We start from the raw sequence: 12,779 nt of genomic DNA, 5'->3' as shown, positions 1-12,779 counted from the left end.
AGGTATGAATATTGCTTGTAGACGTAGAATGAGCTGCAAAAGATTCCCACCATCCAGATAAATCCCTTCGGAGGACAAATGATGGGCTTTGTGCTAAATTATGTCATATAATGATACATTACAGTACAGTATGATTGATCGGGTACTCTGTACAGGCACATAAGAGTTACCATGGTAACAGAGATATATATTGATTATTGTAGGTTGGCTGGCGTTACATGTCAAGTGTCCCTAGGCCCAACAACCGCTGGCAAAACTACCCCATCGTATTGCAGAGACCTCCCTTGCAACTGCCCCCTGGACCTGCCCTAAGCCAACCTGCCCCAACCATGGGTCTCCCAAAACACCAGTAATATAAAGGCTCTGTAGTCACCTGTCTCCAGACCTGGGAACTTTCTAAATAATAATAATTCTGAAATATTAACTCTTTAATAGGCCTTTGTGAAGATTCTATGTAGCAACCCACCAAATGTGTTACCCAAATGGCTGTAATACCGGAAACCTTGAATTGTCATTATTTAAGGATAGACTTGAGCCACCTGCATTCAAGCAGGGATATCAACGATAACATACTGGGAGCAAAAGCACCAATTGTGAGTCTTAGATATGATCACAGAGGGGGGAGAATAGGAAGGAGTCGCTCCAGACTGTGTAACCTGGAGAATCTGCCCCTTCACCCTGAGACCCGGAGATTGAGGGAAGAACCCTGAAAGTTCCCAGGTCTCCCATGTCTTCTGTATGGAAGATGCTGCCTTGGCTGTACGTAGTACAAAGAATGATACATTCAGTGGTTCATTTGTGGGTCTTGATGCCGAGAGCAACAAATAAAACGAAAGACATCTGGGATTCCAGTAATGACAGCTTCTGGGTGTAGGGTAAAAATATTGTCTATGCAGGACAGAAGTGGCTCTGGGAACGGAGAAGGGTTGTCGCGTGTCTCATGGAGATGGGGTGTCCTCGCAGGGATGAGGGACTGGCGGGAAGACAGGCGGAGATTGAGACGTCTGATTCACTCTATCCCCCTGAGGAACGAGGTGGTAAAGTTAGGGCAACATTAAGAAAACAACTGATCACGTCCCACTAAACAAATGTATCACCCCGTGGCAGATAACTGTGTGTCACCCCGTGGCAGGTAGCTGCGTGCATCACCCCGTGGCAGGTTGCTGTGTGTCCAGTGACAGATAGCCGTGTATTTCACAGCGTCATGTATCTTCGTGTTTATGGCGAGTTACAATGTATCCTGACCCAATTCCATGAAGTTGCGCACATCTTCGGAATGCATCCGTGGCGCTCACCTTGCGATTTTGCACCACAACGATGTGATTGGCCTCTATCACCGCCTTCTGCGCAGCCTCCCTCATCTCATCGTCCCATTCTATGGAGTCAATGCTGAGAATGCCGTCCATTAAACTGAGAAGACAGAGAAGAAGGGAGTAGCTTACTGACATTTAGTGGAATTAACAGATCTCCTATAATATAATAAACTGTGTTCCAAGGGTCTCCAACTTTAGGTATTAGAAGAACTTCATATGCGTAGAGGACACCTTTCAAGTCTACAATGTCCTACAAGCAAGTTGTGATACCTTTTAGTGGAACATCCATACGGTAAGATGTCACATTGAGCTTTCAAGCCCTCATAGGGCATTTTAAAGATACATTTTAAAAAGTTTGAAACATTTTGTTAATACTTTATGCATGAATTTTTTTTTATTGTGCCTCTTTCTGAGGGTTACCTATGCTAGAATAGATACATACCCTAAAAACCCGCCACATTCTAAAATGTTACCAGTAGTTCATGAGTTACCTGTTATTTTTTTTTTCCTGGTCACCTATCCTTCGACTCCCTACTTAGGGGCAATCACTAGGGGCTGGAGATAGTGTTGGACTCATTTATGTGGTTCTTCTCTGGACCAAGAATGATCAACTGATCTGGAGTTTCTTATCCCTATATCTAAGCTTGGGAGAGAGCTCTAGGCTCTAATTATCGACGATGTGTGTGAATACCATCTCAGATACTCAAATCCAAACACTAAACCCAAGGAGATGTCTTGAGAAGTAACTTCACAGAGGCAGATTGGATCGTTTTTGGTGTCCTGGATGCCTCGGGATAAATCGCCTAATGACTCCACTGAGTGAGGCGTCTGAAAGACTGATCCTGGGTGAGGGTACTACTCTAAAAGTACTTTTCGTGAAAGCTGTAAACTCACGTGTCGGTGGGTCCCTGACCCAGAGCTTCAGCTATACCCTGAACGTCCATGAGGCTCCAGCATGCAGCAATTGGAATCGCCGGATAATAGAACAGGAATCCTATACACATCTCGTTCAGGGTGCTCGGCCCTCCCTGTGAACAAATACATCCATACATTTTTAGAGGATTTAGGAAGATGATCATATTTTGCTTGAAGAAGAGACCTAGGTGGTCTAGAAGACCTTCCTGTCTGTTAAACTTCAGCTAAAGCATCAGCTTTTACTAGACTTGGGCACCAGGGGGCTCTTCGTCTTCGTAAAAAAAAAATCTTCGTATTCCGCGAATATTCGCCCGTTCCTGTCTTCTCTTTGGACGAATATTCGTTTTTTCTTCGTTTTATTCCGGTTAAGGGGTTAATACGGGGTTAACGCGTACCGCAACAGCTCTGGCGCCAGTAGTTTAAATGTGCGTATCAGCAACTCTATTGGTCGCCAGCAGGGGGCCTCCTGCTGGTGACCAATGAGCTCACTACCATATATAGCTAATATATTCTCGGGCAGAATATTATGCAACTCAGTGTAAAACCAACAGAGGGCAGCATTCTGTCTGAAGATATATTAGCCATATGTGGCAGTGTGTTCATTTTCATGTATTAATTATTTAAATAAAATATAGTCCCATAATCCGCTGGTCTTCCCTGCTGCAACAGTTAAATGTCCACACTCGCGGACATTAATTGTGTCGAACTTGCAAACTCTTTTTTTCTATTTATTTTGGGGTTTTTTTGTATTAAACCATTACACGAAAGGATCATGGGAATATATTTTATTTGAATAAATGCAAATGAGCACACTGCCACATATGGCTAATATTTGTTCGGACAGAATGCTGCCCTCTGTTGGTTTTACATTAAGTAGCATTGTTCCATATGCTTCAAAGAAATCCAAAGTTATTATGCAACTTAATGTAAAACCAACAGAGGGCAGCATTCTTTCCGAACATATATTAGCCATATGTGGCAGTGAGCTCATTTGCATTTATTCAAATAAAATACATTCCCATGATGCTTTCGTCTAACAGTTTAATACAAAAAAACCCCAAAATAAATAGAAAAAAAGAGTTTGCAAGTTCGACAGAATTAATGTCCGCGAGTGCGGACATTTAACTCTTGCAGCGGGGAGACCAGCGGATCATGGGAATATATTTTATTTAAATAATTAATAAATGAAAATGAACACACTGCCACATATGGCTAATATATCGTCGGACAGAATGCTGCCCTCTGTTGGTTTTACACTGAGTAGCATAATAACTTTGGATTTCAAGCATATGCTACTTAATGTAAAACCAGCAGAGGGCAGCATTCTGTCCGAAGTTATAGTAAGTTATTTATGCTAAGTTAAATGTCCGTACCGGCGACTTTGTTGGTCGCTGGCACTGACATTTAACTGACACAGCGGGGAGACCACTGGTGTCCCTGCTGTGTCAGTTAAATGTCCGTACCAGCGACTTTGTTGGTCGCTGGCACGGACTTTTAACTGTTGCAGCAGGGTCCCAGGTTGCTTTATTTTTTTTTTCTGCCAGCAACTAGTGGTAAAGGGCCGTGCGAGTGAGCCTATTGGTCGCTTGCACAGCCCTTTACCCTACGGATTTCTGCTCCCGTTATCCAACGGAGCATCGCAGGGGTTAACGGGAGCGGAAATCAGGAGTTAAAAATGCCGTGCGAGTGAGCCCTATTGGTCACCTGCAGGGTCTTCCTCTGGCATCAACCAATTGGTTGATGCCAGAGGAAGACCCTGCAGGTGACCAATAGGCTCACTCACACTGCCCTGTAACCCCTGACGACGAACCTGCGGATTTCCACTTCAGTCAACTCCCGCGATGCTGTGAAGATAAGGTAAGTTAGATGGGGAAGGGACCGGGGAGAATAGTAGACGAAGGCGAAGATTCTTCGTGTGTGAGTCTTCGTCTTCGCCTACGTTTTACCGGCACTGTCTTCTCTTCTTTATGTCTTCGGAACGAATACGAAAACGCACTCGCCCGAAGACGAATGCACAAGTCTAGCTTTTACCAAATTTGCTAACAGAAGATTTTCGGTTCTATTGATTCTAGTCAGGTTTTAGGTATTGCCAAGAGAGGGTTGACATTTTTTGGCCTGGAGCCAGGGAAGCCGAGTCCCCCTCCAGTCACTTGACCCCTATGGTAACACATACATTTACACACTAACTCTGACACCAACACACGTACACATACATGTCCTCTTTATGATTCCATTTGTACCTCATCGTAGTCTACTCTGATCTCCCATGCGGATCTTTGCAAAGGACCTCACTACCATACCTGGCTACTCAGAGCCTACCCTTGCTGGACGCAGCCAGGACATCCCACCGACGTCGGTGGACAGTCCCGCTGATGTCGGTGGGTGGTCTTACTAACGTCAGGGGTGTTCCCATTAACGTCAGTTGGCATTCCGGCGGAAATCGCGGAAAACACCCCCTATTCTAAGGGGAAATGTGCAGGAAGCTGGGCGTGTTAAGACCCCGAGGATTCAGGTGTCGACCCGGAGTTCTCCAGGTCAAACCTGGAGAGTTCCCAGATATGCTCATCGCTGAACATCATGGCCTGGCAGCTGCAAATCTCTAATAATTATCATACATGCTATTCTAGGTTTCTATTGTAACATTTCAGAATTTTAAGCTTCTTGGAAGGTAAGGTTCTGATCTAGAAAGCCATGGAGCCTCAACATTCTATGTTGCCCTTTTTACAGCAATCAGCCGGGGTCCGAGTCCCAGCTCTGCCCAATCTAACCTCGATATAATATGACGTTTAGTGACTTCTGTAGAGGCATTAAATATACTTTTATATATGTATATTTTATATATATATACAGTATGTATATTGAATTATTATATTGTAATTATATTGAATTATAATATATTACAATATATAGATAAGGTTCGATAAAACTTACAAATGTCACTTCTTCTCGATCCATCGTATTCCCAGTGCATTCAACCAAAATCTGATCCCCCTAAGAGTGTAACAAAAAAAATAAAAGAATATTTTAGATGCATATAGTTTACAGGAAAAAAAGTATCGGGAACAAATAAGGGATCTCGATATATCCGGCTTGGAGGAGAGAAGAGAGAGGGGGGATGGGAGAGAGACATTTGAATACATAAAGGGATTTAACAAAGTACAGGAGGGGAATTTATTTCAAAGGAGGAGAAAAGTTTTACTTTTTTGAGAGCGTGGTAGATAGGTGGAACAGCCTCCCAGCAGAAGCGGTAGAGGGTAATACAGTAAGGGTATTTAAACATGCATGGGATAGACATACGGCTCCTGAATCACGAGACCAACAACTGATTAAGGTTTGACTCTTTACAGCAGGAAAAAACGGCAACTAGATGGGGGGCCGAATGAGGCACAGAGAAAAATATCTTTAAAATAAACATGCCTAATAAATTGCACGGTATTGGCTTAACATTCATGTTTATAAAGATGTGTTGTCACTCACTAGTTTTATGGTGGCCGTTCCAGGAAAATTTCGGATTTGCTGTAAATTGAAGTCATATTTTTTGTCTTCACCAAGGCTACCAATTAACGTGCCGTTCCTCAAAAATAAAGAGAACTTTGTAATTGAGAAATTGTAAGCTGCTGTATTAGCCAATATTTCTTTGTACAACTCACATAATTGTATCGGAATGTTGAATTTAATTCCTGGTTACATAGTAACACCCTGACCTTCCTACATGTATGTAAATATATACTAGTTATGTCTTACCTATAATGCATAACCCGTAGCCCACGTGCGGTGAGGTGGGCATGCAGCAGGAACGTCGTCACTGTCAGGTCTTCAAATGGCTCATCCATAACCTACAAGAAGCAGGGATAGACCGGGGCGATCGGTGGCGGTTCAAGAAGACCCCAATTAATCTATAGTGTCCAATATATTATACAACATATACAATATACAGTATATACAGATTATATATATATATATACAGTGCCATTTAAGAGTTTGAGGTGACTTAGGAATTTCCTTGTTTTTTGAAAGAGAAGTACATTTATTCCATTAAAATTACATAAAATGGTCAGAAATACAGCACAGACGGGGTTAATGTTATAAATGACTATCGTTGCTGGATATGGGTGATTTTTAATGGAATCTCTTCATAGCCGCACAGAGGCCCTTCATCACTCCCATCACTCCTGTGTCCCAATGGCCCTTTATCACTCCCATCACTCCTGTGTCCCAATGGCCCTTTATCACTCCCATCACTCCTGTGTCCCAATGGCCCTTTATCACTCCCATCACTCCCGTGTTCCAATGGCCCTTTATCACTCCCATCACTCCTGTGTTCCAATGGCCCTTTATCACTCTCATCACTCCTGTGTCCCAATGGCCCTTTATCACTCCCATCACTCCTGTGTCCCAATGGCCCTTTATCACTCCCATCACTCCTGTGTCCCAATGGCCGTTTATCACTCCCATCACTCCTGTGTCCCAATGGCCCTTTATCACTCCCATCACTCCCTTGTTCCAATGGCCCTTTATCACTCCCATCACTCCTGTGTTCCAATGGCCCTTTATCACTCTCATCACTCCTGTGTCCCAATGGCCCTTTATCACTCTCATCACTCCTGTGTCCCAATGGCCCTTTATCACTCCCATCACTCCTGTGTTCCAATGGCCCTTTATCACTCCCATCACTCCTGTGTTCCAATGGCACGTTGAGTTCGCTGATCCAAGTTTAAGTGTAAAAGTCTGATGGTTAGAAACACTTTTGCCAGAAATGTCCTTGTTTTCCATGAAAACAGGGCCTCTATACCTAGAAACGCTCCGTATTCTTCTCCAGCACCAGATGCAGCTGTAGTGAGTGTTTTGTCGAATGGTTCTCGCACCCAGAATTTGATTTAAATTCTTAAATAATGAATTTTAATGCATTTTATTTTAATTTAGTATATTTTAAGGACAATTAAATCAAATATTTTGTAAATTCCTTTTCATGCACTGCCTAAAAACTAGTTGGTTCCTGAAAATTCTCCGAAATTTTAAGCTAAATAAATTGTGTAACATTCATTAAAAGATTTCTACATGCCGTATAATTCATGTACAAACAAACAAAGTCACAATTAGCATCACTAAGAAAATAAATATGCAAACGACTGCTGACTCCTATTGGGCAAATTCTGTATTGCCATACTACGTTTAAAGGATCTTTAAAGATAATTCTTGCCAACAGGTACATAGGGACCCCCCGTCTGAAAATCGAAGATGTGATGTGCAAGCTAAAGCACAAATAGAAAAGAGATAAGAAGGAGAGAAGATGAAAGAAGAGATGAAGAACAAGACGATGCGAACTGGTTGGCAGAGAAGGTAGGAAGACACTTCGAGAGCGTGAGAGAGTGAATGAGTGTGAGTATCTCCTGGCCCTGTTTACCGTACCTGCGGGATTAGCTCCGTATTGCAGAGGCCATAATTTCTGAAGTTTTCTACGCCGGGCGGGATAAATTGAGCCGGAAACGTGAATACCCCAACCATCAGAATCGCGCTGTCGTGTTCGCGAAGCTCTGGGGTATACAAAATTCTGATCCCAGAGTTATCTTTTATACCTGAAACAAAAATAGACACGGTCTACCTCCAGGATAATCACAACAGAGATCCTGACTCTTCCCGTTACATTTCAGAACACTCGATAACCCTATGAAATGGGACTTTCACGTTTAAAAAGCCAAGTATATGCATTAAGGTCCAAGTATGGACAGGCCGGTAAAGGGAACCTGCCAGGCGCACACCTTCCTCTCATCCAGTACCTGACTTTAGTCCAAAATTGCTGTAATGGACTTCGATTCTTATATACTGAGGATCTTTCTCAGTTCCAATTGGTACTCCAGTATTATTTGGAAAATAAAATGCCTGAAAAAAAAACAAAAAAACACAGAAATACAATAAATATCAAATCTTGGTTCACATAATTCCCGCCCATTCTTGTCTGAAATGACTGCTTTTAGCAAGGAGTATTTTGGAAAAATGATAAAAAGAAAGTAATTGCTCAATAAAGAATCATAATTACTCTTTTTTGTAACATTGTATCAATATCGCTGTAGTTTGCTCCTCTGTCATTATTATTTCTCTGATTATTGAAATCGTTTTTTTTTTTTAAGATAAAAAAGTCACATTTGTGCCTTTCTTGTTAAGGTGTCTATAATGATCATAGGGTAGAAGTAAATGAGGAAGACACAATCAAAGTGAGTGAGGGCTGAAAAAAAAACCTGAATTGAGGGACTACAAAGAAGGAAAAGCTTCTATAAGGGGAAAAAAAGGTTTAGGGGATGGAGGAAAAGAGGAATTAAATATGGAGGTGAAGTTGGAAATGGTACATTAATGCATACAGATACATCACACATTGAGAGCCCTGCCAATAAGCAGCCATCTAGCCTTATGGTTCTTTTAAGTTCCTGGCAGGAATGGTGGATCGTTGAGGGCCTCGCTCATGAGCTTACAATCTAAGGATCAGCATTATTAAACATCTATATGTGTAAAACATTCCGGTGGATGTTTTAGGCGATTTAGTTCACATCATGTTTTCCCAACTCACCTCTCCGCCAACAGCCCACCCAAACATAGACGTCATACACTGGGAGAATCGGGAGTCCCCACCATAACAATCGCCAACCTCCGACGTAACAATAGTGGAGTTGGCACAGGCGTAGATCAAAATGTGATGAACTATTCCAACGCTGGCTGGATCAATTACCGGCTCATACTGGAACACAAAGTGTAAGTATTATTAGAAAGGAATACTTGGAATGAGTTAGAGAGAGTATACACCCCTTCACCTTCATATACAACTCATTGAAGGTGGACAATGCTCTCAAAGCCATCTTAGTTATCTTACTCCTGTAGGAGTAAATAGTCGGAGCCGTAGACGGGTCAAATCACCTAAAAGTTAGGCTATTATGGGTTTAGGAAAAAGACCATTGGCATGAGGACAGACGCACCAAGATCAATGGAGACCACCAATCCCTCCAATGATTCTTTGAATGTTGGCCGAATCTGTAGTAGAGGAACCAAGCATGGGAATTAACTTACTACAATCCAAGGTTACTACTACTTGGTGGAAAGAAGCCTGCAAAGATACGTATCACCTAACTGTTGTGAAGAATAGACGCAAAATTGGGGAACTAGGTGGGGAGGATCCTTAACCAGACCTCGCCAGGTTCAGTGTAATAATTTGGGAATTGTTAATCAGCTTAATATAAGTAAAACAGTAGGCGATAAGATGAGGAAGCAAGGAAAGGTGGGTATTTACCATTATAACGTGATGCTTTGTAGTGACTTGGGGGAGCGGGATAAAGGTGCAGGCGTACGTAGTGTCCTGTTCTGGAATAAGGAACTGAAGCAACAGGGAGACAATAAGAATAAGTGCTTAAAAATGACCCAGATTGGACAAACATTAATTGGCATAAATTCCACGTAACGTGCCCAGAATCAGCATTTCTTAAAAATACATTTATTTGAATTTCTAGTTTCCTGGAAATATTATGATTTCAATCGGGTCACCTAAAGCAATACTATGGATATTTTTTTCTCTTACTGTCATTTTTCTTGTCACCTCCCTTAAACTAATGTCCACTCTCCTTCCTTTTTAACCCTTTTTCCGCTTCTCACTTTCCTCAGCTCATTCCACACCCCTACCCCTTTGCCCTCTGATACTTTAACCCTTTAAGCGTCTGTCCATTTTTCTTAACCCCTTTCTCCTCCTATCAACTAGAGGCGAGAGGAAAGTTCTGCCCATACTCTAAACTCATGACAAGATGCTCACATTATTGCAACACAATGTTTCAGGAATCAAAAAGGCCTGTTGCACGCTGGAAAAAATAAATGAATGAGAATGGGTCAGCTGACGCTTCACTTGGAGCTCTTACGCATCATGCGCAGGAGGCATACTTAAGTACACTTCCTGGTTTCAGTGGAGGCAGCCAGGAGGAGGAGGAAAAAGAACCAAAAGTCTAGTTTTCTAACCCAATGACTTAAGAATACCTGCACTTATTAACATGTTGCAAAATGCTTTGGGGTCATTCACAATAGGCTACTTACATCATTCATTCTGAAATCGTAGGAGAAGAGGGTACTGGGTTGTTTAACATAAGAATCAACCTCCAAGAAAAATGTTGGTCTGTAGAAAAAATGGTCTTCAGAATACTGCAGATCATGGTCCTCTCCGTAAACTATCATCACCCGCACAGTATCGTTCTAGAACAAGAAAGAAGGATCTTTAATTGTCTATAAAAATTTGGGGTGATTTAACAAATTTAGTCGCTACTGTATTTTTCTGGGTTTATTTGCCAAGTCAAGGATGTGCAGTTGAGTTGATCATTTTAACCCATAGACATCACTGTACAGAATGAAGGGTCAACCACTATCAATCCAGAATCTCTTATTGGTGTTACTAATAAAATGAATGAATGAATATATTCTCATTCACCTCGATCTCCAAGTCGAAGGGGTCACATGTGAAAAACTTGCGCCAAACTCGGAGAAAGCTGTGGGTTTCGTTATTCGTCAACTCTACTAGCTCATAGTCCTGAGACTCGTCCTTGACCGGGGGCCATTCTCCCACCACGTGGGCATCCTGTAAGGGGCACAGAATGTATTTTATTCACTCCAAGTTGGAAAAGAATTCTTGTTAGTACATTAACTTAAGTCTTAAGTTTTCAGTAAAGAGCATCTGAAAATTCCTACCAGTCATTATTGGGAATAGCTGCCTATCCTTGATTTTAAGATTGTTGTCGGTTATTAAATTAAAAGGTTGGCAATTGTGAAATAAAGGGTTTAATTTGAAGCACTTAGAAGAATCATTGAACTGGTTGCCATGTTGAATTTTTTTTTGTGCCAAATTGCACGAGTTTTACCCTGATCAATGGGTCCCTAAAGACTGAAATGCTAATATTATCCCAAAAAGCCATATTAAAACTGGGTCTACAACTTGCACATGTACCATATTTATCAAAGATGCCGATTCCCCCTGAAGTCAATGGAGTATTTCTTTGGACACAAATTCTTTTATTTTTTTGAATGGTTTCTGTTGCCGTGACAAACAAAATCCATCTCAATGCACTGATTTAACCCCATTTTAGGTCAAGATTGACTTTATAATCAGAATGGGGAATATTTGGAAAATGTCTTTTTTAATGGATTTTGGCGATTATCAACCCCACAAACCCCCCCCCATTTCAAAAACTTACATAAAAAAAAGGCTGATTTTCTTCATCCCAACCACCGATCACAAAATCCGATCCGTTCATCAATCCGTCTGAGTTCAGTCCTAATCCTATCCATGATGCCTTCCGTACCTGAACCTCAATGAGGATCTCTTGGTTCTCTCGGTCATATCCCCAAACCAAAAAAGCCGTCTCCTCCACATTCTCACTTCCTCGCGGCTTTACCACTTCCGAGTATTCTAATTTTATATCATTCCTAGACACCACAATACAACAGCCCGCGGCTAGCAGCCACCAAACATGCCACACGGAGCTCTGCTTAGCTTTCATGGTGAGAGGCTGAGCATCTGGCCCTGGCTATCGAGGACCTCCTGGAGCATCGACGCTTGGAATAATCTCTCGGCAGCAGAGTGGTATCTTTATAACCTTCTTATGCGGGGATAGCTAAATCAGGACAATTGCTGTTTTCTTGCCTGTTTTGCGTTCTTGAACTCTAGAGTTTATTAATCTCAGATAAGCAAGTAATTCGAAAGTCCTTATTACAAGATTAGCTGGAAATCGATAGGCAAAATGTTTTGGGCTTTTTTTTTCCCACCAGGAAATAAAGATTTAGTTCCATATTAAAAAAAAGAATTATACAGTAGATAAGAAACAATGTAACTATTATGTAACTTTAATATAAAACATTAACAAATATTATTATTATAGAATTCACGTTTCCTGGAATGTATCAATTCCCATTCATCTCTCTGATTGCATGAAATATTTCCTGTTGAATTTTTAACCACCACGTTTTTATTTATTTGTTAATAATTTTAATATCTGCACGCTGTATCTGATGGAAAAAAAAAACCTGGGTTACTTTTCAGCAAGTTTAGGAACAGCCTGGCAAAGTTTGAAGAACATTAGTTAATTTCCATGGACCCCATATTGAATGTTCCTCAAAATTCATCAAACTGTACATGGAACAAGCTGAAAAGTGAAGTCACATGACCTGGTAACTCTTTACAAGACCCCTATCCAAAAACTATCCTCCGTCTCGTCTCGAGTCATAAGAAGTCTTCTACACAAGCAAGATTGTAAAGACAACGACCAGTATGTATAATGTTTCCCGTGCGTCATAGCATGAGACCAATAGACATATATCAGCCCTTGAATCCATTATTCCTAGAAAAGGTTAACGTGTGATGAAATCGTCCCAAAAGGAATATCCGAAATACTTAATCCAGGAGGTAAGATTACCGGAAACCAAACTCGATTTGGCCCTGAGCTGGACTCTTGAATTACGCAGTTTGCATTAAGCGCTGGATGATCGTAAAGATTATATAATCCATTTATTGGATCTCCTCATCCATTGCTAGCT

General features: G+C 41.4%; 1 protein-coding gene across 1 annotated transcript; it reads right to left on the bottom strand.

The window, feature by feature from the left end:
- Positions 1–1,202: 1,202 nt before the first annotated feature.
- Positions 1,203–11,746, bottom strand: LOC149288767 (DBH-like monooxygenase protein 2). Its single transcript, XM_089491460.1, has 10 exons — positions 11,549–11,746; positions 10,681–10,827; positions 10,293–10,448; positions 9,505–9,588; positions 8,791–8,958; positions 8,006–8,108; positions 7,638–7,804; positions 5,160–5,219; positions 2,208–2,341; positions 1,203–1,410 (listed from the first exon to the last, which is right to left on the bottom strand). The coding sequence occupies exons 1-10, from the start codon at positions 11,744–11,746 to the stop codon at positions 1,203–1,205; spliced, it is 1,425 nt and encodes a 474-aa protein (XP_089347586.1).
- Between the last annotated feature and the right edge of the window lie 1,033 nt (positions 11,747–12,779).

The sequence above is a fragment of the Sceloporus occidentalis genome, unplaced genomic scaffold, assembly GCF_023333645.1.
Source record: "Sceloporus occidentalis isolate IW3139 unplaced genomic scaffold, rSceOcc1.0.p SCAF_50, whole genome shotgun sequence".
Classification (NCBI taxonomy): domain Eukaryota; kingdom Metazoa; phylum Chordata; class Lepidosauria; order Squamata; family Phrynosomatidae; genus Sceloporus; species Sceloporus occidentalis.
Note: the sequence above shows the minus strand (reverse complement) of the source record. Positions and strands in the feature narration are given on the sequence as shown.